This window comes from Neolamprologus brichardi, chromosome 4 (assembly GCF_056152115.1).
Source record: "Neolamprologus brichardi isolate AB-2024 chromosome 4, ASM5615211v1, whole genome shotgun sequence".
Classification (NCBI taxonomy): Eukaryota; Metazoa; Chordata; class Actinopteri; order Cichliformes; family Cichlidae; genus Neolamprologus; species Neolamprologus brichardi.
In genome coordinates, this window is record NC_142107.1 from 15,553,571 (window position 1) to 15,578,084 (window position 24,514).

Sequence of the window (24,514 nt, forward strand, 5' to 3'; positions counted from 1 at the left end):
GATCAACATTAGGAGACTTAACAGCTGTCTGAGAGCAGATGTGTCCTGTTGCTGCACCCATTCTGTGTCCCTGGAGGGGAGAGGTCAAGACAGGGGTGGAGGTTGAAGCAGAGATCGTCTCCCGAGGATGCTCCATGTTGATGCTTTAAAAGAAACTTTAAAAAAAAGAGAGAGCAGCTGCCTGACCATTGTATAGCACACCAGTATAAGATGGAGATTAGCATTATTGATGACAATTTTCATCTGGTGTAATTCCTCCACCCTGCATTAAGAGCAGCTGCTGAGCAAGCAAGGTCTCTAGTGACATATATAAAATTCTCATAAATATATATATATGTGTGTGTGTGTGTGTGTGTGTGTGTGTATGTATATAAACATTATATATAACCATTGAAAGTGTCATGAAGAGTTATTTGGTGGGTTTTTGTTAGCTTTTCTCTGGAATGTTTTAGTTATTTTGCCAGTTTCTATTGGTTCTAGTGATGCTCTGGAAGCAGACGCCAGTTAAAAAAGAAGTGCTTAATGATTTTAATAGGACTCCCTGGTGGGGCTGAATATAGAGGGGACGTGCCCTGGCCATGGGCGCGTGGCAGCAGAGCAGGTGGATGACGGGCAGCTGAGTTCTGGCTCTAAGGGGAGGGGAGGAGGGGCTCCATTTTGGAGGACTCTTGGGGTTGAGAGAGACCCTGAAAAAAAGGCAACCCCATCTGGAACTGAGGTGGGGGCTCTGGTGTGAAAGAGATCTAGTGGGTGGTGTCTGACACTCTCTCTTTTGTTCTTTGGTAACACAACAGTGATGGTGGTGGTGGTGGTGGTGGGGGCTCTCACTGCCGTGGGGGCTGGGCGCACAAACAATAGTGCCGATCTAAGGATTGAAAGCCTTCGATGAACAGAAAGGCAAGGAAGCAGGCAGGGAAGGTGTGGACTGAAGGATAAAGCAGGAATGGGTTCAGCCTACTTATAGGAGGTGGGTTTTCAACCAGGCAAGGACGTTGCAATGTCACATAAAGACACGGTACAAATACTAAGTGAGCTCATATTGAAATGCTTGTTGCAGACATTTAGAAATATACTTACTGTAGCTCTTCAGGTTATGCCTGAGACGTGCTGAATACACACATGAATGCAGGGCAGATAATAGAATTTTTATTAATAAAAGAATCAATTATAGAGAGCCCCATCGTCCAATAAATTAGAATTTGTTGGATCTTGGGGCAGAGGAGAATGAAAGATGAGTGTTGGCATTGTGGTGGAAGCGTGCCTGCATAGAGGGAGAGATGGCGAGTATGAGCTTCATTTATTTTCATTAGCAGTGTCTATGGGCCAGAGTCATGCCTGCTGCGAGCTCTAATGCAGCTCTTGAGTGCTGCTACATGCATACATAAACATATATCCTAGAGACATCTGTCTTTGCTCAGCTACAGCCACGCTTCTGTCATGCGAGGTTAATTTCCCCTTGGTTCATTCCTTCTCTTCCCATTTTTCACATCTCTGCTCTACAGTTCTTGCCATTCATCAGCCATCTCGCAGAGGACAGCCGAGTACCTGCAGCAGCTCTCCAGGGTGCTGAATTGGAGAACTGTGGGGTAGAAGGAGTGAGAGTTGGGGGAGTTGGGTGGCGGGGTTGGGCTGCAGCACTAAGCTTGGCTATATAATTTCCTCATAGTAGGCGTGGGGTATGGAATGGTGATTGCAGGCAGGCAGACAGGAGGGAGATGTAGACCTGCCATTATCATAAACTGAAAAGTCCTCCATTAGAGGGGAGAGTCAGGGCCAATGTCATTCCTTATGTGTTCAAATACGACGGAGAAAAGAGCTGGTCAAACGGTAAGCTTAAAACATCGTTAGTATCTCCCTTATAGGTGTTTGCCTTTGAAATATGTAAGTATTTTTGTGCTCACCAGTATGACTTTCCAACACGGCCAATAAACAAAGCTGTAGTCCTTTTCTGTCTCCTTGCAGAGGTCAAATTTACAGATTGAATCTTAAAAAACACCAACCAGGCAAGGCTTCCCCTTTCTGCAGTCATGGTGAACAGCCCCATCTGCTGGTTTACTGCAGGTGTAACACGCTGTGTTGTCTTGAGTGGTCAGAGCAAGCTGAGTTGGCATGCTGCTTAGTGCTTTATGACGCATGAACTGTGTGGCCGCCCCTGACAACAGCAATGAACAAAACCAGTGAAAACAGCGAGCCCTTTTCCACCTAGTTATTAATGACGGTCAAAGTCATGTTATCAGAAAACCTTCTTTGTGAAAGTAACAGGACTTGAAATGTTTTTGGTCCACTTCCTAAATTTTAAACAGAAATGAAACCAATGAAACCTAAACCGAGGTGGATATGCGGCATGAACAGGTCGCTCTAAACCGGTCAGGTGAGATTTCTGCCTTAGCAGATGGTGGACATGATAGCCTTTTTGTGCAAAGTGGTCAAACTGACGCGGAAGGATAGTGAGGCCGGACGTAAAGTGATTTTTTCACAGCATTGTACAATTTTAAAGGCGCAGATTTTGTAATGTTAAAAGTTCTTACGTGTTTAAAAAAAGGTTATTGGTTATGTATACTGTAAACGTAGTGTTGTAACTCTTTTTATTTTAATCGAAAAACCAATAAGGAAAGACGATGGAGTTTTATTTTTAGATAATACCGGATGTAGTATAGGTATGCTTTACAGCTCCCGCGGTTCAGCTCCCGACCGCTAGGAGGAACAAGTAGGGATTCCTGCCCGGTCCCAGCGTGGAGAAGGAAGCGGTCTGAGAGTCCGCATCCCTGCACAAGCGGGACAGAGCGAAACCTCGAGAGGAGCAGACCACTTTCAGTTTTTATTCGAAGACTTTTCCTTACATGGGGACGAGAAATGTCATCGACTCCGAGCGAAAGGAGGGCTTTTGCTCATAAAATCAACCGGTGAGACAGTGACAGAAGTTATTGTTTAACGGCTACTACACTGCCGCTCGCTTTGCTTGAGAATGACCTGCAGGAGAGACGGTGCATATAGCCACTAAGCTAGGATTTGTAAGGTATCACAAAGCATAAACCGCTTGGTATAAACACACCTGTAGCTTAATACCACAAGAAAGGGGTTTAGTCACGTAGTTTGCGCTTTTTTAATGGGTGTCTTGCACTTTTGCGAGTTTAATAACCTGTTTTCTACACGTTGTCGTAGCATCGTAAGAGCTTTGTTGTCAACAATGATTGGGCTACTTAAGTAAAACAGCGCCGAGCCAAAGGCTGCTCTGCTATTAAGGTGTGTTCTTTAAGTGGGAGTATTTGTTTCGGCGTAATAATAAGAGAAAGACTTCGCCTTGTGGGAATATATTAGTAACCTGTTTCTACACGTTGTAAACTGGTTCTGCCTCTCCGTTAAAAGTGGTGCTGCATGCGTTGGAAATGCACTGTTTCATCACACTGAATATATGGTGATCACATTCCAGGTAAAATTGCCAAAAGTCGTCACACCTGTCACCTGAGTGTTTGAATAACAACTGCACCAAAGCTTGTGTGGGTGTGTGGAGGTGTTGGTAGGGAAGTGTCCCCCTCCCTAGCTATTCACCTCAGCTTCAATCAGTTCATTTTATAGTCTGTTTCATCAAGAAATAAACATGATGCTACATTCTGATGTAAGTGTATAATTTCTCTATAACACATCCTAAAGAGGAATTCTCAGTCGCCCACCCCATTCCTAAAATCCCGACTTTTTAGTGGGACCAAGAGCATTGTTTAGCGCCGGATGCAGGAAAGGGTGGGAAGGGGTGTTCTGGCTGTTGACTTTGCAGTTGATAATGTTCCTTTTTCCTGTTTTAAATGGAGGTGTGCAGAGAAGCTGCAGAAACTCTTTCCAGATTGCCAGTAATGTAGTACTAGTTCTTAAAAGTTCAACCTGAAAGAAATGCATCCTGATTTGTCATCACAAGGAGATCTTAGCTCTGTATTGGAGATGGAAGTGGAGGTCACTAGTCTTAAGGAGTCCTTGTGGATTTGATTGATGTATGACATGAACCTTAGCAATGTAATCACAGCAGAAATGTTGAAGCCTTTGCAGCTGTGTATATGAAAGAAACAGACATGTGGTTCTAGAGGACCAGCTGCTTGCTGTCTCTGGGAAAGGATTGTTTTTTTTTCCTTCCCTCGCTTTGTCTGTCTTTAAGCCTCCCTTTGCCGTTAGTTCATAAAGGCCAGGGACAGAGCTCTGGCTCTGTGCCTGCTCTGTGAGATTGGATCGGGTCCCTTTTCAGAACAGCTGCTGCCCCAGCATTGCTACTAGTACCAGGAGATGAAAACGGTGATAAGGGGTTCACAGATTCTGTGGGGGGGGGGGGTAGGATTTGAGAAAGTGCAGACCTCACTTCCTGAATAGTTGTAGACACTTAAGCTGTTAAATGTAAATATTTTTTTTTTAAGTAAAAATAAATAAATAAATGTAAATGACCTCTTACATTTAATTGGATTTTGATTTTGTTATTTGCACCCATGTTTAATTTCTAACCTACAATCCTTTCTATTGCTCAGGACGGTTGCTGCAGAGGTCAGAAAACAAGTGTCCAGAGACTATGGCTCACCTCAGTTGTCGAAGAAACGAGGAGGTGCGCACCACCCTGTGAGTCACCCTGTGTTTAACCTCTCAGAGTTACTGCCCGGCAGCTCTGAAGCTCAAATTAGTCAGGCCAGAAATGGATGGGTGTAACTTTGTAAATGAGTACTGAGTTTAGATACAAGGAGGAAGATGTTACTTAGGTGATTGCATTTTTAATTAGTGTTCACAGCAAGTGGCTTTGAAGCAAGCATACCTGCTCTCACTCAGCTGTGTTGTTCTACAGTTAGGCAAGGTCTCACCATGAACGCTTAAGAATAGAAGAAGGGATGGTTATATCAGGTGATTTGTCTTGGAAATTGTCCTTTGTCTTGTTATAAACATGCCAGTATGGTTTCTAATTAGCCCAGAAGAAATGTAGGATTCTCTGTGATCTTCTAACAGACAGTCTGGTAGACATAGGTTGTGGAGTAGAGCCTTATTTTTTCACTTGCAGTGAATTGGGCCATATGAAAAAAAAAAGATGACAACAATGTTTTTTTCCATTTAGAAAGGGGCTGTAGCAGTAGTTCCTGTGGGGGATTCTGCTTTTGATTAAACAGATAAAAAAGAAAGTACATGCCTTGTTCAAAATTGAGAAGTGAAAACCAAAACTGTAAAAGAAATGGATAACCTTGTTTAGACATAGTATTTTTCTTTCTTTTTAGCGTGCATAGAGATATATAGAGATATATATGTGGTACAGGAAGTTTTTGTTTACCAACCGTGTGTGGATCTTTTATATTTTTCTGTCATTTCTGTCATAGTGGGTTCCCATATTAAACATGGCTAGTTTTAAATAATCAGATCAGCATTTGTGAAAGTAATCTCTTGCACTGCGTTTTATTGTTTGGTTTCAGAACCTTGGTTTTTGCTGTTGTATCTCTATGTCATTAATAATTTGGGATACTCCTAATGGGGTCTTCTCAAACATGCTTTGGCTGCGAACACAGAAGCCCTACCCATGTGCTGGTTAAACCTTTTGTTTGGGTGCGACAGTCAGTCAGGAAAACAGTTGAATTAAAAGGGAGAAGAGAGCTATAAGGTTGTTTCCGACAGAGGATGAACTCAATAAGTTTAATAAGGTCCAATAGTAAATAAACCTGGATTATTTTGAATGGTTAATCAACCAAAGCTACTCTGATCCAAGAGTAAATATAAGAAGCAAGAATGCATTGAAGTCTCTGACATGATGAATTTAGTGAAAAATGCCAATAAAAATGTAATAACTCCCCAGAAGCTGATTTTTTTTCCTGTGAATGCCACTTAAATAAAATATAACCATTGCTTTCACATGTTTACCTTTTCTGTGAGTTTGTATTAAAGTGGTAATGCTAGAAATTGGGGGCACATCATAGTAATATGTACATAATAGTTTAATGCTGACTGACAGCTTCCACTGACGGAGGTGGTTGAGCCGGTGGACTTTGAGGAGTATGTGAGCAGTCATGCTCCCGGGGTGGAGCCCGGTCCTCTCAAGCAGCTAATGGAGTTCCCGTCAGATGACCTGGAGCTCCTCCACCTGGACAAAGACTGCAATACACTGGAGCCCCCACTGCCTGAGGAAGAGGAGTAAGTCCGCTAGTCTGCTAATGGCCAGCACAATCCTCATACTAAACTCTCAAGTCCCATTTATGGTCTTGACATTACTACACAAGCAGAGCTTTAATATCACTGTAATGGATAAACATCACTACAGATAGGAACAAAGCCTTCTCTCTGTGAACATAAATATTAAAAGCATGCTTTGCTCAATTATTCATGTGTTTTTCTATGTAGCTCGCTGGATTCCAGAGTGAGAGATGCCTTGGCTGTCTACACAGATGACTGGCTTGTCATTCAAAGAAAGTAAGTGGTGTAGGGGTGTCAGCTAAATTAACCTACAGTATGCGTTTCATCTATTTTGTAATAATGTGCGCCACATTTCTGTGTTCACTCCACATGTGATTGACAGTTACATTATTAGTTGGACAACTCTTCTTCTTTTGCAGATATCAGCTCTACAGCACCACATACACCCCTCACAACTCTGAGCGGCAGAGGGAGAGGCAACGAGGACTGGTCAAACAGACCTTTGAACTGGATGAGGCTGCTGCAGCTGAGCGCCAGGAAGACCAGGTAGACGACTGCAATGTTCAAAGACCCTGTAATCTTAAATGCTGATGTGCGTTCAGTGAGGTTAGGTTCGTGAAACATGTTTTAGTATTGCCGGGAGTAAAAGTTTTCCAGCTGTCACACACTAAAAGTGCTGTCATTTAATACACAGGCTAAAAGACAGAGTTGCCAGATTGCTGGGTGTCTCATTATCACAGAGAAAGGCAGTATGAGTTGTATTCTGGTCAACAAGCTAATTATATGAAGAATGACTAATGGATAAGTGCCTTATCCATTATCTATTACATTTTCCCCACATGAGTCATATCAGATGGGTAATGGGATATGTAGCATTGTAATTCTTGTAACACATCTTTGCCTGGAAGGGGGAAAAAATCAAACAGAAAAACACATGACCTCACCTCTCAATCTTGTGTGGTTCAGGATGACGCAAAGCGGCGGTCAGTCAGCATCGATGAGACTCCTCGCGGCAGCTGGGCCTCCAGCATCTTTGACCTGAAGAATTCGTCTCCAGACGCTCTCTTGCCAACTGTGCTGGAACAAACGGCTGCAGAGGACATGGACCACCGCAATACCGAGGCACGACAGCAGGGGCGCCACAATGACCTGCTTGGCCTGTTCCCTCCCCCTGATGAGGTTTGTATTTGATCCTCTTATATCTGACTCTGTTGTGGTTTAAGTTTAAATTAAAAATGATCATGATTTATAGCTATGATCACAAATTTAGTTTAAATAAGAGTTATTCAGCATCTATACTGTCAACGTAGGGTTTGGCTTACATGCTCCATAGTGTAGTGGTTAACACATGTATAATATGCATAAGATCCTGGGTTAAAACCAGGAGGAGACTCATATCCCTGGGGTTATTTGAGGGAATCCATCATAAAAAAGTCTGTGCCAAATCAAATATGCAGATGCATCTACTGTGGTAACCCCTTGTGAATAAGAGAACAGCTGAGAGAAGCTTTAGGTTTACTCTGTTTAGAGGAAACACATCACACTGATAATGAATGCTTATCACTCCGGGTCACAGTTTCCTGGTGAGAAACATTCTATTATAAATTTTGTGGCAATAAATATCCATGATTGTATGAGTATTACCCATTAGTGTAGTATTTTGGCACACAGAGCAATTTCCACAGTGCTGATTTCTCTGCATGGAGCCATGATGAGTTGTAACTGTAGATGAAAGTCAGACACAAATATGAGGCCGTCATGGAGATGAAAATTCAAATTGGGGATTGCCACAGAGCAAATATAGCAACATGTTAGAGCAATACTGGGAGCATTGTCAGAGGAAGCTATAACAGTGGAGGGAAAAAAAGAGTATGCTCATAAGAAGGATGAAATCAAAAAAGCTATATGAGCAAGCTAATGTTTTAGTTTTTTTTGTGTGAGATATAAGACATCAGCAGGAAGCAAACATAAGCGTCTGTATCGTTTGATTCTGAAAGCTCACTTTGCTCATTTTGGCTGAAACACAATGCTGGAGTTTTTGAACTAAATCTGGGTCAGCAGCATTTCTAAAAGTCTCTTTTTAGTGGTTCTAAAATGTCTTATCAGTGCCGGCGTTAGGCATAAATGTTGTAAAAGTTTAAAACTAAAACTTCTTAGTGTGGATGTACCCTGAGAGTTGTTTCTCTCTTATGGTTCACCCTGTGAGAACCTTGAAACAGCCCACGATCTAATTATTCTGTTATCAAAAAATAGATTTTGGAATTATCGATCTTAAGTGCAGCGTTTCTGTAGGCTAGTTGTGTAATGAATTAAGTGCAACAGCTTAGACTAGCAGCACACTGGAAGTACTGAAGGAACTTGGAGCTGTGTAAATGGTGATATTGCTGATTTTCCACCTACATGGAGTCTAGAACTAGTATCGTGGCTGTGGGAGAGACTTGCGCAAGACATTCAGCACTGATTCAACCATGATTTCTGGTGGACAGAAATTAACTCCATAGCTAGTAACGTTGCTTTGGTCAAACCGGTCATTATGTGGGCTGGTTAGATAGACCAACAAGACTTCATTGGTGTTTAAAAAAAGGCATTACTGACATGCACGCTAAAATTAAAAAGTAAGCACCTCTTTTAGTCAGTGACAACAAAACTGTATTTATCATTTCCACTCCTAACTAAACAGTGCTACGAATTGAAGGCAAACCAGACATCTAAAAGAAAAGCACTGACCACACAGAGCTAAAGCTGCAGGGAGCAGAAGACTGGCAGCAGAGTTTATAAATGCCGTTGCCATTTGTTCAGCTCAGAGCTATTGAATGTTCCCATAAAGCGAATGTCCATAATGTCTGCAAATCCAGCCACTTCAGGAGAACTGTTTGCTTTCCTTCCCTCAGTGTTCTCCTTTTCTCACTCATCCTTTTTTTTTATGTATGTGTACACTTCACTGTTTCTCTGCCACTATGTTGCCATGACATCTGTGTAAATGCTATGCCGGGGTCTTGTTTTCCTTTCTGTGTGGCAGGATGAAGCAGTAGAGAGATGCTCTCTTCCTGAAGTGCCCAAGGAACATTGTGGCCAGAGGATCATGGTCAAGTGTTTGTCTCTGAAGTAAGGAACATTTGGAGTATTGCTCCTGGCATTTGTATCTTCATGCTCTGGTTATTATATTTATTACAAATACCCCAATGCACTCCTTATTTGACATTGTTTATTTTGTATGTTTTTCAGGTTTGAAATAGAAATCGAGCCAATATTTGGAACACTTGCCCTTTATGACATCAAGGAAAAGAAAAAGGTTTTATTTCTTTTTGTTCCATTTGATTAGTTCTTATTTGGCATAATGAGTCTTCTTTCAATGTTTCACTCTGTAAAACCACTTACATAATGCTGAGCTCATACTTCACTAATTTAATTTCCCTCTTCTCAAAGAGGCCTAAGTGGTCTTGCGGTTTAGATCACTGAGTCAAAACTGAATTAGCATCCCTTGACGTGCATTTCCATTATCATCTTTCCTTCCCCTGCCTCCTCTGATTCCCGCTTATCTTTCCTCCCAACAGATCTCTGAGAATTTCTACTTTGACCTTAACTCGGATCAGATGAAAGGACTCCTAAAACCCCATACACCTCACGTCGCCATATCTACATTGGCTCGTTCCGCCATTTTCTCCATCACATACCCTTCTCCTGACATTTTCCTGGTCATTAAGGTACTGAAAAACTCAACTACACATGTACAGTGCTGGGAAAATGCATTTGATTTGTTTCTTAGTTTTTGGCATATTTGTCACAATTGGATGTTTCAGATCTTCAAACTAATTTTAATATTAGACAAAGATAAATCGAGTAAATAAAAATGCAGATTTTAAATGATAGTTTCATTTATTAAGGGTAAACAGCCATCCAAACCTGCTTGGCCCTGTGTGAGAAAATAATTGCCCCTTAAACCTAATAGCTGGTTCTGCCACCCAAGATAGCAAGAACTGCATTCAAGGATTTGCCATAACTGGCAGTGAGTCTTTCATGTCGCCGTGAAGGAATTCTGGCTTGCTATTTTTTGCACAATTGTTTTAATTCAGCCACATTGTAGGGTTTTTGACCACGAACAGCTTACCATTTGGATTATGCACATTTATGAAATGCTGTTTTGGTTTTATGCCACATGTAACAGGGTTCAAGCCTTCCAGTAAGTTCAGCTTTTGTCTCATCAGTCCACAGAATTTTCCTAAAGGTTTTGGGGATCATTGCGAAGCTTTTTGGCAAGTATGAGATGAGCCTTTGTGTTCTCTTTGGTCAGTGGTGGTATTGACTCTGGAACTCTACAATGGGTGCCATTTTTGCCTAGTCTCTTTCTTACTGTCGAATCATGAACTCTGACCTTAATTGAGACAAGTGAAGCTTAGAGTTCTTCAGATGTTTTTCTGAGTTCTTTTGTGACTTCCTGGACCTCATCCTCCATTAATGCATTTTAAGATCTTTTAGCCTGCTTCACCTGGTCATACAGGTTTTATTTAAGTGATTTCTTGATTCAGCACGCCTAACAGTAATCAGGTCTGTAGAATGGGCTGGCCACTTGGGTGTGGCTAAAAAACTAAATACAAAACTGCATTTTGTATTTACTCAGGTTATTTTTGTGTAATTTTAAAATTCATTTGATGATTTGAAACATGTTTGGCAATTATGCAAAAAGACTAAAAAATCAGAAGAAGAGTGCAAATACTTATTCACAGCGCTGAACATCAACAACAAATATTACTTTAAATCACATAATTGCTCTCAGTGAGTTAAAAGTGCATTTGCATGTGTTTTTCAGCTTGAAAAAGTCCTTCAACAAGGAGATATTAGTGAATGCTGTGAGCCCTACATGGTTATGAAAGAATCCGATTCGTCTAAGGTAATGGAGCCAAAATGTTCTTTAAACTGTTGCAATGCTCAGAGCTTGCAGCCGCCATGCACGTGGGACCCTCTTACTGTCTAGTCACAAGAATTACTCAATTTTGTCAGGGTGGCTGCAATATTTACTGTCGTCTTTGGTAAGCCAATACTGGCTCTTGCAGATGTTTTAGGCTGTTCAGTATCTTTTCAGATCCTATTTTGTTCCACTGCAGCACAAGGAGAAGCTAGAGAAGTTGCGCCTTCAGGCAGAGCAGTCATGCACGCGTCTCGGCCGTTTTCGCATGCCTTTTGCCTGGACGGCCATTCACCTTCTCAACATCGTCAGCAGTGTGGGAGGTCTGGATCGGTCTGACCCAGACTCTGATTCTGGTACTACTGATTATATACATATACATATATTTCAAGCATAATTTCACATGTGCACATACACTGATGAGCCACAACATTAAAACTACTGACAGGAGCCTCACCGTGGTAGAATGGAACATGATGCTGGGAAACCTAACATTCGTGTAGATGTTAGTGTGATGTGTACTGTCCACTTAAACACTGTTGCAATGTCAGCAGCGTCTCGCAGCTTGCCAGTGTGCCTTATAAAAGAAAAAATGCTCGGGAATTGCTTGAGGAACTTAAAAATCCCAAAATATTGCCGTAGTTTCTGCACTGTGCATATGTGGAATGCATCGTCACTGGTCCAAAGGCCCCACACTCCAAATCTCACAGGGTCCACTGCTAACTTCCTGGATTCGGAAACCACAAAACACAATCAGAGGTCGTGTTTCCAGGTCAGAGCTATTTTAGCACCTGGAATGGACCTACACAATATCAGGCAGCTGGTGTTAATGTTGTGGCTGATCACTGTATGCAGACCATTTGCCTAATTACAGTAACAAATGTCTCCTGTCCCTATAATACACACCTTTGGGTCACTGCTAGAGCGAAAAGGTCATGGAACGTGGAACGAGAGAAAGAAGAAGGGGTTCGAGCGGATGAGCATCGGTGATGACATGTGTAACTTTGCCACTTTCCGTCCTGCAACACTCACCGTTACCAACTTCTTCAAGCAGGTATTTAGTAGTGCACATGTGTAGATCTGTCCTTACAGTGAGGTAAACTACCCATTATTTTAATGGGGTAGTTGAATATCACTATAGAAACAAAAGGTGAGACATAATAAATAACTGCATAAAAAGTAGAGTTTCATTTTTCTTTCTACTGTCAACAAGGACTTATTTAAATGTAATCAGTGGAATTCCCTATATATTATTGTCACATTGTTACTTTAAATAATGTCAAGTGTCCAGAGAAAGTTATTGTCTTGTGAATTGCTACTATATAAATAGAATTAATAGTATGAAATTAACAGTATCTAATAAAAGACATGGGAATAAATAAATAATAAATAAATAAATAAATAGCCCCAGTGCTTTAAAACTACTTTTTCTGCCTTTCTGCCTTTTTCTGCCAATGGACAGTATTACCTTGGGGCAATACTGTCCATTTAATTATTAATCTTTAAAAAAAAAGATTATGCTCTCTGAGCTGTTGCACCATAGTTATCAGTGAATTGTTGTGAAAGCACAGTCTATGCAGACATCCCTTTTTATGTAACTGTGAATCAAGAGTGCATTTCTTTCAAACGATGGGTTTTTCAGACCACTTATATGCTATATGTTATCCTAGTAAAATCCATGAAGGTGGTGTGATTTATTAAAGTCAATTGTCAAAAAGCCTTTCCCTTAAAAATGTTAGTTTTCATAAAAGTGAAAAACTGCAGCCTGTTTTTACTCTTTTTAATTTAGTAGAGACAAATGAAACAAAGCCTGTGAGCGTGTCCGCTATGTGACATACTCCTCTCACTGCAACATGTTTCTAGCACACCCTCTTAATCATGGCAGTCCACTTAAATTGTCAGTGCTCTGGTCATTCTTCTAAACCTGACTGCATTTAACTCCCTCCCCAGTGTCCACTTTTAGGATAAGACTGAACCGAACAAAGATGCTGACCTGTCCTAAATATATGGATTTTTTAAAATATAAGAGGGATGATCAAAAAATGCTTTTCAAATAAAATGTAAACAGTTTTATAGAGAACACACTCTGCTCTTTTGTTTACCAAGGAGGGGGATAGGCTGAGCGATGAAGACCTTTACAAGTATCTTGCAGATATGCGCAGACCGTCCTCTGTTCTGCGCCGCCTGAGGCCTGTCACAGGTAAACCCAACACATTCCTGTTGTCTAGGAAAGGTTCATCCAAAGCTTCATGGGTGATTTTAGATGCACTGTTTATATGTCTCTGTTTTAATCCCCGACCTGATTTGCCTCTCAGCCCAGTTGAAGATCGATATCTCTCCAGCTCCAGACTTGCCTCATTACTGCCTCTCACCAGAGCTGCTTCATGTGAAGCCATATCCAGACCTGCGTGTTCGACCAACCAAAGAGGTGCTGGAGTTCCCCGCCCGCCAAGTACACACACCGCACACTACCTATAGGTGAGCGTTCATCTTACAAAGGCACACACATAAGAACACACTGTGTATGTTTGCTTTATAGTAAGTTTACCTATTAAGCAAATATATATTGACCTAGTCTGGGCCTAGTCTTGTGTCTATTTGATTATTGATTTTTGACAGAGTCTGATATTCTTCAACCTTTAAGTCAATAGTTAGGAGAAAAAGAGACATTTTTCCAGCATTTTTTTTAATCTGAATTTTTTTTTTACTAATGTTATTTTCATGTAGAATATAAGCATAAAAATACAAAAAACAAACAAATTGTTTTTATTCTATGTACATCGTGTACATATAATACTAGTTCACCAAACACAATCTTTAATAATTTAACAGCTTATATTAAAAAGCAAATTTACAAAGCAAACTGATGTAAAGACACAAAAATAATGCACAAAATATAAATTACAGGCACGATAACAAGGATGTAATTATGAAGGAACCAAAATATATATTTTCTGCCAGTACAGTAGATCTATAGCATCCATAGCGAGGTTGGAAGGGAGTGCAGTGAGTTTATGGAGTTAAGATCTGGATCATGTCAGCACTTCACTCTGGAAGAGGGAAGCAAAGTAGCAAATTTAATTAAATAAAAACATGGAAAGTTTATCAAGAACATCAGATAGTTTGAACAAGTTATTTACCATCTTCTGCAGTTTGGCAAGCTGCTCATTCTGACTCTCAATATCCTCTTTTTGGAGCTCAGTCAAAAGCTGTAAGCCTCGCAAGACTTTGTCGTGCTCCTCCGCTCTCTCCTACAAACAGAAGTAAAGTTAAAATAACCTGTCAGTGATTATATGACTAGTGTTCAAATATGAAGCAATAACCAGCAAAAGCAACTATGGAGTGATGGAGTGTTAGAATTCATGCTGAACTGTAACTATTTTGAGTACAGCTTTCTGTTACCTGCAGCTCCTTGATGCTTGGAGGTACAGAGTTGCTGAGGTACATCTCCAACCGGTTCACTTTTGTCCTCAGCTCCTGCTCTTCCTTCTCCAGGCTGGTCAGCCATTCTTTAGTCTTTGTGGTCTGAGCATGTTGCTGGGCCATCTGGGCCTATCAAAAGAGGATGTGCCTATATTATTCCCCCAACAAAAGCCCCAGTGCAGCTGGCAGCTGCTTTCCCCAGAGTCTTACATGTAGCTTTCACACTCATTTTGCTTGCTCTTGTATGGTTTTAGAGTATGGTTTAACCTTATACAGCATACAAATGAAGTGAATAAAAGTAATATGATTGTCTTGGCTGTGAGTGCCCACATAATAACAGCAATACAGGATTTTATGTAGGCATTTTAAAGAAAATGTTTTGCTTTCACAAGTCACCAAAAAGCTGCATTTTCTCTCTCCCTCTCTGTGTCTCCACCTCAATCTGATGGCGACTTATATACTCTGCCTCAAGTTTGCTCCCGTATGCTGTACTGAGATTGAACCTTGATTGTAATTCTGAGACATTATCTCTCCCCAAATACCACAGCCTTTCACCTTCACCTGGGGGATCTGTTGTTTACATATTTCCATGTCTTCTTACCTGTAGCAGCTGTATCACTTCTTTGATCTGTTTCTCCACCTCTGCAGCCTGCTCAGTCTGTTTCCCCAGCTTTTGGAGAGTTCTCTCAGTGTTCTTCAAAGACCGGCTGATTCTCGCTATCTTTGCCTCAGTGGTTTCATAAGCATAGTTTAGGGATTCGCCAAACTGTAAGACACCAAACATGAGCACATTGACTTCTTCTTGCGGTGCCACCTTGTATTCCGTCTTGCTGGTCTTCCTGACCGGGCTTGCGTGCACTGCTCCAGCCACAAAAAGCAAGCACAGGCTCCAGATCATTGTGATAATAAATGTTGTTTCCTCAGTTCTTTCAGATGTTCAAAAGATATTTCTGATTTATCTTTCAGCAATAGCGCCTGTGCAGAATAAAGCTTTTTTTTAATGTATGAGTCAAAAATGAAAGCCATAAACAGGCACTTGTCTGTCATAGCAGTGTCATCAGCCCCTCAGCGATGAATGGAGGGTGGCTGCTCCACCTTATATTGCATGTGTGCATGGCTACGTGCGATAGCAGGGTAAAACATTAGCTCGGTTTTGGTCTGATCACAGGTCTTGTCCATGGCCTTTGCCTCAGTGACCTTCCCTTGACTGTAGCGATACTAATTTTGTCATTTAGGTCACAAACATGTGCATCATGCATAGCAATATATGTAGCTTTTTTTAACAAAGAAAATTTTCACATGTATTATATTCTGTCCACGAAGTTCAGGTGATTGTTATGTCAATCAATCACATGTGATTGTGTGGTGTGTCAGTGCCTTTATACAAGTGGCTAAAGTCACCTTTCAAATATGTACAGGAGTTACCTCTAATGTTTAACTTGGATGGGGGTTAAGGTGACTTTCATCAAGTGAGGCCAGGTTTGGGTCACACTCGCGTTATGTGCGCTCGCATGATCTTGTCTTTTCTGAGAATAAGATTGTTATATAATGTAGGTTGTGGGAAATATTTAATATAAATGGGGTGTGATCTTATTGCCACATGCTGACATCATAACAGGAATTAAGTGTTCCCTTCATGGCTAGGCAGCCTTTTAAAATTCTTGTATTTTTCTCTCTTTCTCTCTCTGCCTATTTTGGCTCTAAGGAACCTGCTCTATGTTTACCCACAAAGTCTGAACTTCAGCAGCCGTCAGGGCTCAGTGAGGAACATTGCTGTGAAAGTACAGTTCATGGCAGGAGAGGACCCCAGTCAAGCCTTAGCGGTGAGTTACACTCAGGGATAATGAAGCAACATGACCGTGATGTTCTCTGGCAAATGAAATCCCAGCCACAAAGAAAAGCTTAAGGCAGCGAAATACTATATGATGTCTTTTTCAGTAGCGGGAACTTCAAAGGAACATATTTGTGAGCAGCAAAGGAAGGAGAATTTAGTTATGCATGACCTGCAGCATATCTTTCATGTTATCACTCTGATTTTTTTTTCTTTTGGTTTATATAGTATAAAATGGACGATGCACACTCTATAGTGTTTACTATAAGTGGCACTCCACCCAGGATATTTCTTTTGCATATCCCATAACAACAATCCCATGTAGAGCTGCAGGGTAGAAAAGGTTTGCTTGTTATGTAACATGGCTGCTGCTGACACAGTTACAGTAACATAGAAACTACTCAAAATACTCAACCAGTGTAACTGGTTGAAATTCACTCTTTCTTTCATTTATGAGTGAAAAGTTTTCAAACCTTTAAAAAAGTGAACTGTTCTCAGTTTGGGGTTTGAAACAGTTGTGGTGTTCATTGTGAATCTCTTATTGGTTATGGAAAACTGCATTTATACGCTGCTTTTTTAAAAAACAGGTCATCTTTGGGAAATCGAGCTGTGCAGAATTCATGAAAGAGGCATACTCTCCTGTCATTTACCATAACAAGTAAGGTTCCCTCACCTGTTAAGCCTCTGCTCAAGTCTGTCCAACTTTTCTTTCTTTCCTAAATGTCTTGTTTAACTCTTTCTCATAAGGTCTCCTGAGTTCTATGAGGAGATGAAGATGAAGATTCCTGCCAATCTGACAGACAACCACCACTTGTTGTTCACCTTTTACCACATCAGCTGCCAGCCCAAACAGAACACTCCTCTGGAGACTCCTGTGGGCTACACGGTGAGTGCACTCCTTCAGCTGGCTCTCCTTGAATACTTTCACCCACACACTCACTTGTTCAATAGTTCTATCTGTTGTCTTGCCATCTGTTAGAGATCGCGTGTCTTTCTTTCTGCTTGCAGTGGATCCCTCTGATGCAACATGGCAGACTACGCACCGGCTCTTTCAGTCTGCCTGTCTCTGTGGAAAAGCCCCCGGCTAGCTACTCGGTGCTCACCCCTGACGTGAGTGTCTTTGAAGAGATTGTGTGAACATTGGTTCTTCTTCCAGCACCTATTCCTTTGTGGTGTACCTGAGTGTTAAATGAGTTGGGTGTCACTCTCCGGCAGGTTCAGCTCCCAGGCATGAAGTGGGTGGATAATCACAAAGGTGTGTTCAATGTCGAAGTGAAAGCGGCCTCCTCGGTCCACACTCAGGTACACAAATACGCTTCTTACACTTACTCTTTCTTATTCCTCCCACGTGTAAAGACCCAATTTGTTATTATAGCGTGGCTGTGGGTCCTTAAAATTTTTTATAATTCTTATAGATCTGCTATCAAAAATACCTTAAAAAGCGTTGAATTATCTTAAATGTTCTTTAGTGTTACTACTACAAAACAAAAAAATAATACTCCCTGGTCTTTAAGGAGCTCACTTTCGGGCTGCTCAATTTGCGATACATCGGTGGAAGCTATAGAAATGTTAGTCTACAGAAATGGGAACATAGCAGTTACTTTTAGTGGTTAAAGTTAAAAGACATGCACCTGTCCTTGTCCTGGACTGGTAACAGTCAGTCTCACATACCTAATTACAAGCTGGTCCTTTCCGTGCACGCACAAAAACGTACTCAGTAGCACAGGCAAATAGTCATGCGCTCACAACTACGCAGTAACATTTTGTTAGCGTAGAGGCTCCTGTCTGCAAGTGAAGACACAAAGTTGACTAAAGTAAACCACAGAGGGCCCACCATGAAAACATTCTTAATAACAAATCTAATGAGACATTTAAATCACCCTCACCCAGCTGAATATGGAGTTTTGAAAGAAGCTAATAAAGGCAGTTGCTAAATATAACACTATCCAGAATTTAGAACCAGCCACAAGCCAGCAGCTTCACGAGCAGTGAACGGATCAAAGCAGATACGAGGAAAATTATGGAGACAAATGAAACACATGAGGGTCGATGTCCTGTTATCTGGTGAAGCTATAATTAGACTAGAAAATGATGTAAGTAGATACATTTGTGTTGTTGCACCTGCTTTTGTTTGGTAAGGTGAAATACGTCGGGTAAAGGTGGATGTACAACAACTTATTTTCAGTTAATTATTTGTGCCTTGTTCCAGTAGCAGAACACTTTATTTCACTTGTTTAGAGAGGATCCTGTAACTTACTAAAGTTTGGTGGAACTTCTAAAGTTCAATCATTTCTTTTAGTATGAAAATAATATTTTGCATTGAAGAAAGGCTGGTTTTTATTTCTATAAGCTCTCAATAATAGCTCCTAGAAAATCAGAATAGGTAAAAATCATTATCAGTAGGTAGCATTAAGTTGAAATAAACCAAGAAAATTGCACTAGGTGCATCTTTAGTTAAAGTCTGTATGTACGAAGCAAACTGAGTTTCACATTTGAGACTATGGGCTGTCTTTTAGATCAAAAACTAGATTTGTGTTAGTCTTTCACATCTATAAACGTATAAACATATTTCATCATATAAAACATCAGTGTTTTCCTCAAACAGTATAATTTCACTTTTAATGTATTTCCATCCTGTTTGGCATTCACATTTATTTAAATTAATATACAAACGTCATAGATGTAACTGGCATATGTTTATAGAAACTAGTTTAGTTTAATGTCTAAAACAGGGGTAGGCAACGCCAGGCCTCGAGTGCCGGTGTCCTGCAGGTTTTAGATCTCACCCTGGGTCAACACACCTGAATCAAATGATTAGTTCATTACCAGCCCCCTGGAGAACTTCAAGACATGTTGAGGAGGTCATTTAGCCATTTGAATCAGCTGTGTTGGATCAAGGACACATCTAAAACCTGCAGGACACCGGCACTCGAGGCCTGGAGTTGCCTACCCCTGGTCTAAAACAATCATTTTGTTGGCTTTAGATAATATCAAAATAAATCGGCGTAAACTGAAGAAAAAAAAAAAAGAAGTGCGGTGCACATTAATGTTGCTCAGAGTGGAGAAACTTGAAATTTATTTTATTGTTTGACCTTTCCGTTTGACTGTACGTCACAGTCTGCTTGGCTCCTGTAGGCTCACATATATGCAGGTCATCGGGAAATGCAGTTTCATGTCACTTTAGAAAAGAAAGGTCACACACACCCTGGATCACCCTGCTCTCCTAGATTTTCAGGTGTTCTGCCAAATCAAAGTTCACCAATATCAGCTGTTACTTATCATTCATTGTGCATGTGCTTCTAGGACCCTCACCTGGATAAGTTTTTCACGTTAGTGTATGTTCTGGAGGAGTACTCCTTTCCTTTCCGCCTGAAGGACGTCATCATAACTGAGGCAAACATGGAAGGGGAGTTGAAGGCCAGCATGGCTGCACTGAGAGGGGCTGTGCTGGATACCTGTGTCAGGTTCTTGCATCAGCTGCTTAACAAACTCATTCAGCTCATTGTCTACCCTCCAGTCATTGCAGGCCAGATTGGTGAGAAGGCTGTTAACACTCTTTCTATGCAAACTAGGCAAAAATGCAAATTCTTATTTTTTGAGTGATTGTAATAACCACATAGAGATATATTAATATGATGATTACTGATAATTATTTTTTTGTTGAAGATATAAAAAACAAAACTGTTTAATTTGCCTTACATTGAGGAATTTACTTCATTAACACACACAACAGAGGAACAGATATTCTAGATTCAGTTTAGCACCTGATAATAAATGTGTTAACTTGTGGTTACCTTTAGGGCAAGCATTACCTTTGTTGTTGTTGTTGTTGTTGTTGTTGTTTTAAAGCACTCACTTTGAATTTACCTGCAGTGAACCTGGGTCGGGCTGCTTTCGAAGCCATGGCTCTGTTGGTCAATCAGATCCACAAAAACCTGGAAGGGAACCAAGATCAACATGGCCGCAACAATCTGCTGGCATCTTACATCCATTACTGCTTCCGCCTGCCCACTGCCGAGCCTACTCTGCCACCAAATGGTGAGTCACCAGGCTTAACTGTAAAACCTTTATTTATAGTTGAAAGAACAAAAATTGTTTTCGTTAGACCATAAAGTGCCAGGTTTTTTTAAAAAAAATTGTTTTATTTTCTAACTTCTATGTCCTTTCTCCCCGAGTAGCAGCCACCCAGTCCTATGAGATGCCAATGCAGTACGCTACCTTATCAAGGGCAACAGCGCGGCCAAGCAGTCTGCACCTGTCCCGTTCCAAAAGCATTAGCAACTCCAACCCAGACCTGGCTAGCACACCAGTTTCTCCTGATGAGGAGGTGCAAAGGATCATGGGGAGCAAGGTATGCTGCACCTCTCAAGTCCTTTTAAAGGAGATTAAAGTTAGGTTATTAAATATTTTGCACTTTGTTGGTCTTATGTTTTGCAGGAAATGTGTACCAGTCAAACTTATCATAGGCAGCTGTTGCTTTACTTTCACATTTATTATATTTGCTTAGTGTCTCATTTTTCCCCTAGTATTTCAGTTACATTAAGTAAAATATATGAATGTTGTTACAGTCTGGCTACACAGAAAACATGGTCTGTGTTTTCTGTCTTTATGAAACCACTTCTTTATTTTCTAGTTTCTGTTTAGATAATATCACTCTGTTATTTTGTTGTAATCGTAGTTTCTGGACTCTTCATGGCTGATTCAATAAACTCAGGTTAACTGAGAACTCTGTGCAAACAGTCTGTCTCACTGCTTAGACAACAATGTAGTAATTCTCTGTGCCTCTATCCCTTTACTTCATGCAGTACCTCAGTCCTTTATTCTCCTCTCCCCAGCTTTCTTTTCTTTGTTGCTTTTATCTCCTTTTATTTCGTTCCTGATTTTCTTCTCTAAATAATCTTTTGTGTGGTAATTACCCTCTCTTAATTCACTGTGCTCTTGCCTCTTGCCACACTCTGTGTGTGTTTTTGTGTGTGTCTCTGGTGGCTTATGGCAGGGCATTGACCGCTCCCACTCCTGGGTAAACTCTGCTTATGCCCCTGGGGGCTCCAGATCTGTGCTACGCCGGAACCCCAACTCCAGCTGTGAGCTCAAGCAGGTGCCAAATCCCTTCACCTCATCCTCACCTTTACCTCCTCCACCTCCATCCTGCACTGCCTCTCATCAATTCTCGCGGGTCATTTCTTACCTCCATTGCATCTGTGTCTGTCTGGCTCTCTCTCCGCTCGCCTCAGCCCACCTGTCACCCCTTTTTATCTACTCCCTGTACATCCTCTCTGCTGCCTAACAGGCACAAGTTCTGCCTGGGGCTTGTTAGGAGTTCATAGAAAGTTCTCTGGCCACCCACCCATTTTCATTCACCCATTTTCACGTCATCTGTGTGTGTTCACCTCACCATCACTCCATGTCAGGCAAACGACCGCAGCTGCAATCGCATGTCTGCCTTTCTGGACAGCGTGGCTTTGTTTTCAGTTCCCCCAAGGCAGATTGCAAAGAAGGTAAAACTGGCATCTAACTAACTGTAAAAGTTACAAACTAACACATTTGTGATATCATATCATTCACCAACTTCCAATGTCATTACCATTCATCAACAATCATGTGATTTGAACACAGATCTACATGGAAATAATGTGAAAATTGAACATTTAGATCTTTTTGGAATGAAGAACTATCAGTTCGTACTCCTAAACCTTTATAACCTGCAGTTACTGTTTATGAAGTATTCCTAATAGCATTGAAACAGTTTATTTTAATCTTGATAGCTCAAATACAATTAACTAGACCAAACTGAACTAGCTTGTTGTTGGTTCATGTCTAGCTGCTCCACGAGGAGCTGGCTTTACAGTGGGTGGTCAGCACCAGCACAGTGAGGGAAGCGGCACTGCAACAAGCTTGGTTTTTCTTCCAACTGATGGTAAGCATTCCTTTTTGAAATTGCAATAATTGTACACCACTTTCTAAGTAGTAAAAATCTAAAGAGAATGCAGTAAAACAAAACTTAAGGTCTGCAAACCATTTTCTTATGTATCCCCTCCTACAGACAAAGAGCATGGCCCACCACTTATTCCTGACCTCAAAACTGGATGTTCCCAGGCGTCAGCGGTTCCCAGACCGCTATGTGGATGACATTGCTGCACTTGTGTGTGCCATCAGTGCAGACATTGCCAGCCGATACCACAAGGTACCAAATCCTGAGAGCTACCCCATATTCTAGAAATTGAATTCATTTCTTGATAACAATTTAGGTCACTGGCCAACAAAAACTATAGTGGCTTTATTTTTCTCCCTTATCTTTTATACAAAGCTTGAGCATTGCTGGTTGATTCAAACCTAATATACAAGCTAATATAATGTAAACCAAGACTCTTCCTCTTTCTCTCCCATGGATTTTCCCCTTCCAGGATGTGGAGCTTGTGGAGAGGTTAAATAGCAGTCTGGCTTTCTTCCTGAGTGACCTGTTGTCTCTCATGGACCGGGGCTTTGTCTTCAACCTCATCCGCTCTTACTACAAACAGGTCCCCATTGCACTTTTTCCTATTTTCCTGTAATCTGATACGCTCAGAGACTCCCACACACATTATTGTATCTTCTATGTAACTGCACGTTAAACAGATTGCCAACAAGTTGCACACGGCCCAGAATCCCAGCTCTCTGAATGCTCTGAGGATGGACTTCACTCGTATTGTCTGCAGCCATGAGCACTATGTGATCCTCAACTTGCCGTGCTCAATCCTGAGCCCCCCAGCCTCCCCCTCTCCTTCCACTTCTTCCACCACATCACAGGTACTACAGCACATTATCCGTCATAGACAAATTATAAGAAAAAAATAATTTCACATAAAGAGAATGGATAAATTGAAATGTTGCTAATTTCCCTCTGTAATAAGTGCATACTCATAGCATCAGTGTCCTCAAAGTTCCAGTCATGGCCCTTGGGGATGTTTCTTGCAGCCCTTGAGTCAGCCAAGGAAAGAATGCAATAAAGTGTATTGTGTCATTTTGGGAGGATTTTTCTTGAATTCCAACTCTTCTGTTCTGGGCATCATAGCTAGAGTTTCTTAACAGAAATACCGCTGGTGTCAAAATGTGCCTTCCTCTTGGTTTAAAAATACAAACATAAATTATGAAATTAGCAAATACACTACAAACACTAACTAAAGCTGTTTATTTTCCTTAATAAACAAATGATGTCTTAAATTTGCAGTCATCAAAAATTTGAGAATAACTCTTCTACTGTGTTCCTACACAAACCATTGCATAACATTAATGTCAGCCACACTTATAAGTCATTTCTCTGTAATTCTGTGTCATCTTAACTATGTCTCCTTGTGTCCACAGAGCTCAGCATTTTCCAGTATGGTGCAAGACCAGGGCGTGGCCACCATGTTTGAGCTCTCCGTCCCTTTTCGCCAGCAGCACTTCCTGTCCGGCCTGCTGCTGTGTGAGCTCTCACTCATCCTCGACCCTGATGGTGAAGGGTGAGTTTTTAGTATCTGCTCACAAGCTGATCAAGACTTTACATCGATTCAGACTTTAACGTGAAATAAAATTAGAGATGACAAAGATTATGATGGTTTTGTTTATCACCCACAGGGTTTTTTTCCTTCATAAAAAGGCCATTAGTGCCGTTCACTCCTTGCTGTGTAGCCACGATGCAGACCCTCGCTACAGAGACCCTCAAGTCAGAGCCCACATGGCTCAGCTCTACCTGCCTCTCATCCCAATCGTCATGGAGACGCTACATCAACTCTATGACTTCTCTGGTCAGCAGAACAATATGAGCCGCCCATAAATATGGTTTTCCACCTGCTCGAGAAGATGTTGTTGTATTTGCAGTATTATTGTACCTGAGAGTGCTTTTCTTATTGCCTTGCAGACTCCTCGCCTTCTCGGGTCCGCCATGCATCCACCCACGCTGACGATGCTGACCCAGACAGTGGCAGCACTATCAGTCAGTCTGTTGCCATGGCAATCGCTGGCTCCCCTCTGCAGCATGCCAAAGCCAACCCATTCGCACTGCCCACAGTGGTAAGTGATAGCAGCAAGGGTCATAGTGTTCCCCAGAGCCCTACAGACTGACAGGTCACAGAGTGGCCTCTGTGTGGGCGACTGCTGCTTCAGTTTGACAGACGGTCACACCACACAACACTCACCCATTTAAATATCATTTGCATTCTTTCCATGTTGTTCTTTAGCTAAAGAACAACTGCTCCTCT

At 41.3% G+C, this 24,514-nt stretch overlaps 2 protein-coding genes across 5 annotated transcripts in view; one reads left to right on the plus strand and one right to left on the minus strand.

Annotated features, from left to right (window-relative positions):
* The first annotated feature begins 2,736 nt into the window (after positions 1–2,736).
* dock6 (dedicator of cytokinesis 6) overlaps positions 2,737–24,514 on the plus strand; it is a 30,868-nt gene continuing 9,090 nt past the window's right edge. Inside the window, exons 1-31 of one of the 4 annotated variants that reach the window (XM_006798139.2) lie at positions 2,737–2,903; positions 4,506–4,593; positions 5,960–6,138; positions 6,346–6,414; positions 6,558–6,684; positions 7,105–7,317; positions 9,158–9,243; positions 9,364–9,430; positions 9,693–9,842; positions 10,946–11,026; positions 11,241–11,397; positions 11,965–12,095; positions 13,148–13,241; positions 13,357–13,519; positions 16,170–16,287; positions 16,883–16,953; positions 17,043–17,181; positions 17,304–17,405; positions 17,511–17,597; positions 19,599–19,830; positions 20,169–20,333; positions 20,474–20,646; positions 21,292–21,393; positions 21,707–21,793; positions 22,117–22,212; positions 22,339–22,479; positions 22,700–22,813; positions 22,911–23,081; positions 23,637–23,776; positions 23,892–24,061; positions 24,175–24,326. In XM_006798139.2, the coding sequence (XP_006798202.2) occupies positions 2,854–2,903; positions 4,506–4,593; positions 5,960–6,138; positions 6,346–6,414; positions 6,558–6,684; positions 7,105–7,317; positions 9,158–9,243; positions 9,364–9,430; positions 9,693–9,842; positions 10,946–11,026; positions 11,241–11,397; positions 11,965–12,095; positions 13,148–13,241; positions 13,357–13,519; positions 16,170–16,287; positions 16,883–16,953; positions 17,043–17,181; positions 17,304–17,405; positions 17,511–17,597; positions 19,599–19,830; positions 20,169–20,333; positions 20,474–20,646; positions 21,292–21,393; positions 21,707–21,793; positions 22,117–22,212; positions 22,339–22,479; positions 22,700–22,813; positions 22,911–23,081; positions 23,637–23,776; positions 23,892–24,061; positions 24,175–24,326 (3,915 nt within the window). In that variant the 5' untranslated portion in view covers positions 2,737–2,853. The remainder of the gene's footprint in view (positions 2,904–4,505; positions 4,594–5,959; positions 6,139–6,345; positions 6,415–6,557; positions 6,685–7,104; positions 7,318–9,157; positions 9,244–9,363; positions 9,431–9,692; positions 9,843–10,945; positions 11,027–11,240; positions 11,398–11,964; positions 12,096–13,147; positions 13,242–13,356; positions 13,520–16,169; positions 16,288–16,882; positions 16,954–17,042; positions 17,182–17,303; positions 17,406–17,510; positions 17,598–19,598; positions 19,831–20,168; positions 20,334–20,473; positions 20,647–21,291; positions 21,394–21,706; positions 21,794–22,116; positions 22,213–22,338; positions 22,480–22,699; positions 22,814–22,910; positions 23,082–23,636; positions 23,777–23,891; positions 24,062–24,174; positions 24,327–24,514) is intronic. The other 3 variants (XM_006798140.2, XM_006798141.2, XM_087839901.1) reach the window with 3 other exon arrangements.
* angptl8 (angiopoietin like 8) lies at positions 13,954–15,521 on the minus strand. Its single transcript, XM_006798317.3, has 4 exons — positions 15,066–15,521; positions 14,444–14,593; positions 14,182–14,292; positions 13,954–14,091 (listed from the first exon to the last, which is right to left on the minus strand). Exons 1-4 carry the CDS (start codon positions 15,360–15,362, stop codon positions 14,074–14,076), a joined length of 576 nt encoding a protein of 191 aa, XP_006798380.2. The 5' UTR covers positions 15,363–15,521; the 3' UTR covers positions 13,954–14,073.

What these genes read in the sequence shown, in the direction of transcription:
- angptl8 (XM_006798317.3), bottom strand. Translation starts at nt 15,362, where the DNA reads ATGATCTGGAGCCTGTGCTTGCTTTTTGTGGCTGGAGCAGTGCACGCA. An exon ending in AAGTGATACAGCTGCTACAG is followed by an intron (nt 14,594 to 15,065) that starts GTAAGAAGACAT and finishes CTCTTTTGATAG; the next exon opens with GCCCAGATGGCCCAGCAACA. An exon ending in CAAGCATCAAGGAGCTGCAG is followed by an intron (nt 14,293 to 14,443) that starts GTAACAGAAAGC and finishes TTCTGTTTGTAG; the next exon opens with GAGAGAGCGGAGGAGCACGA.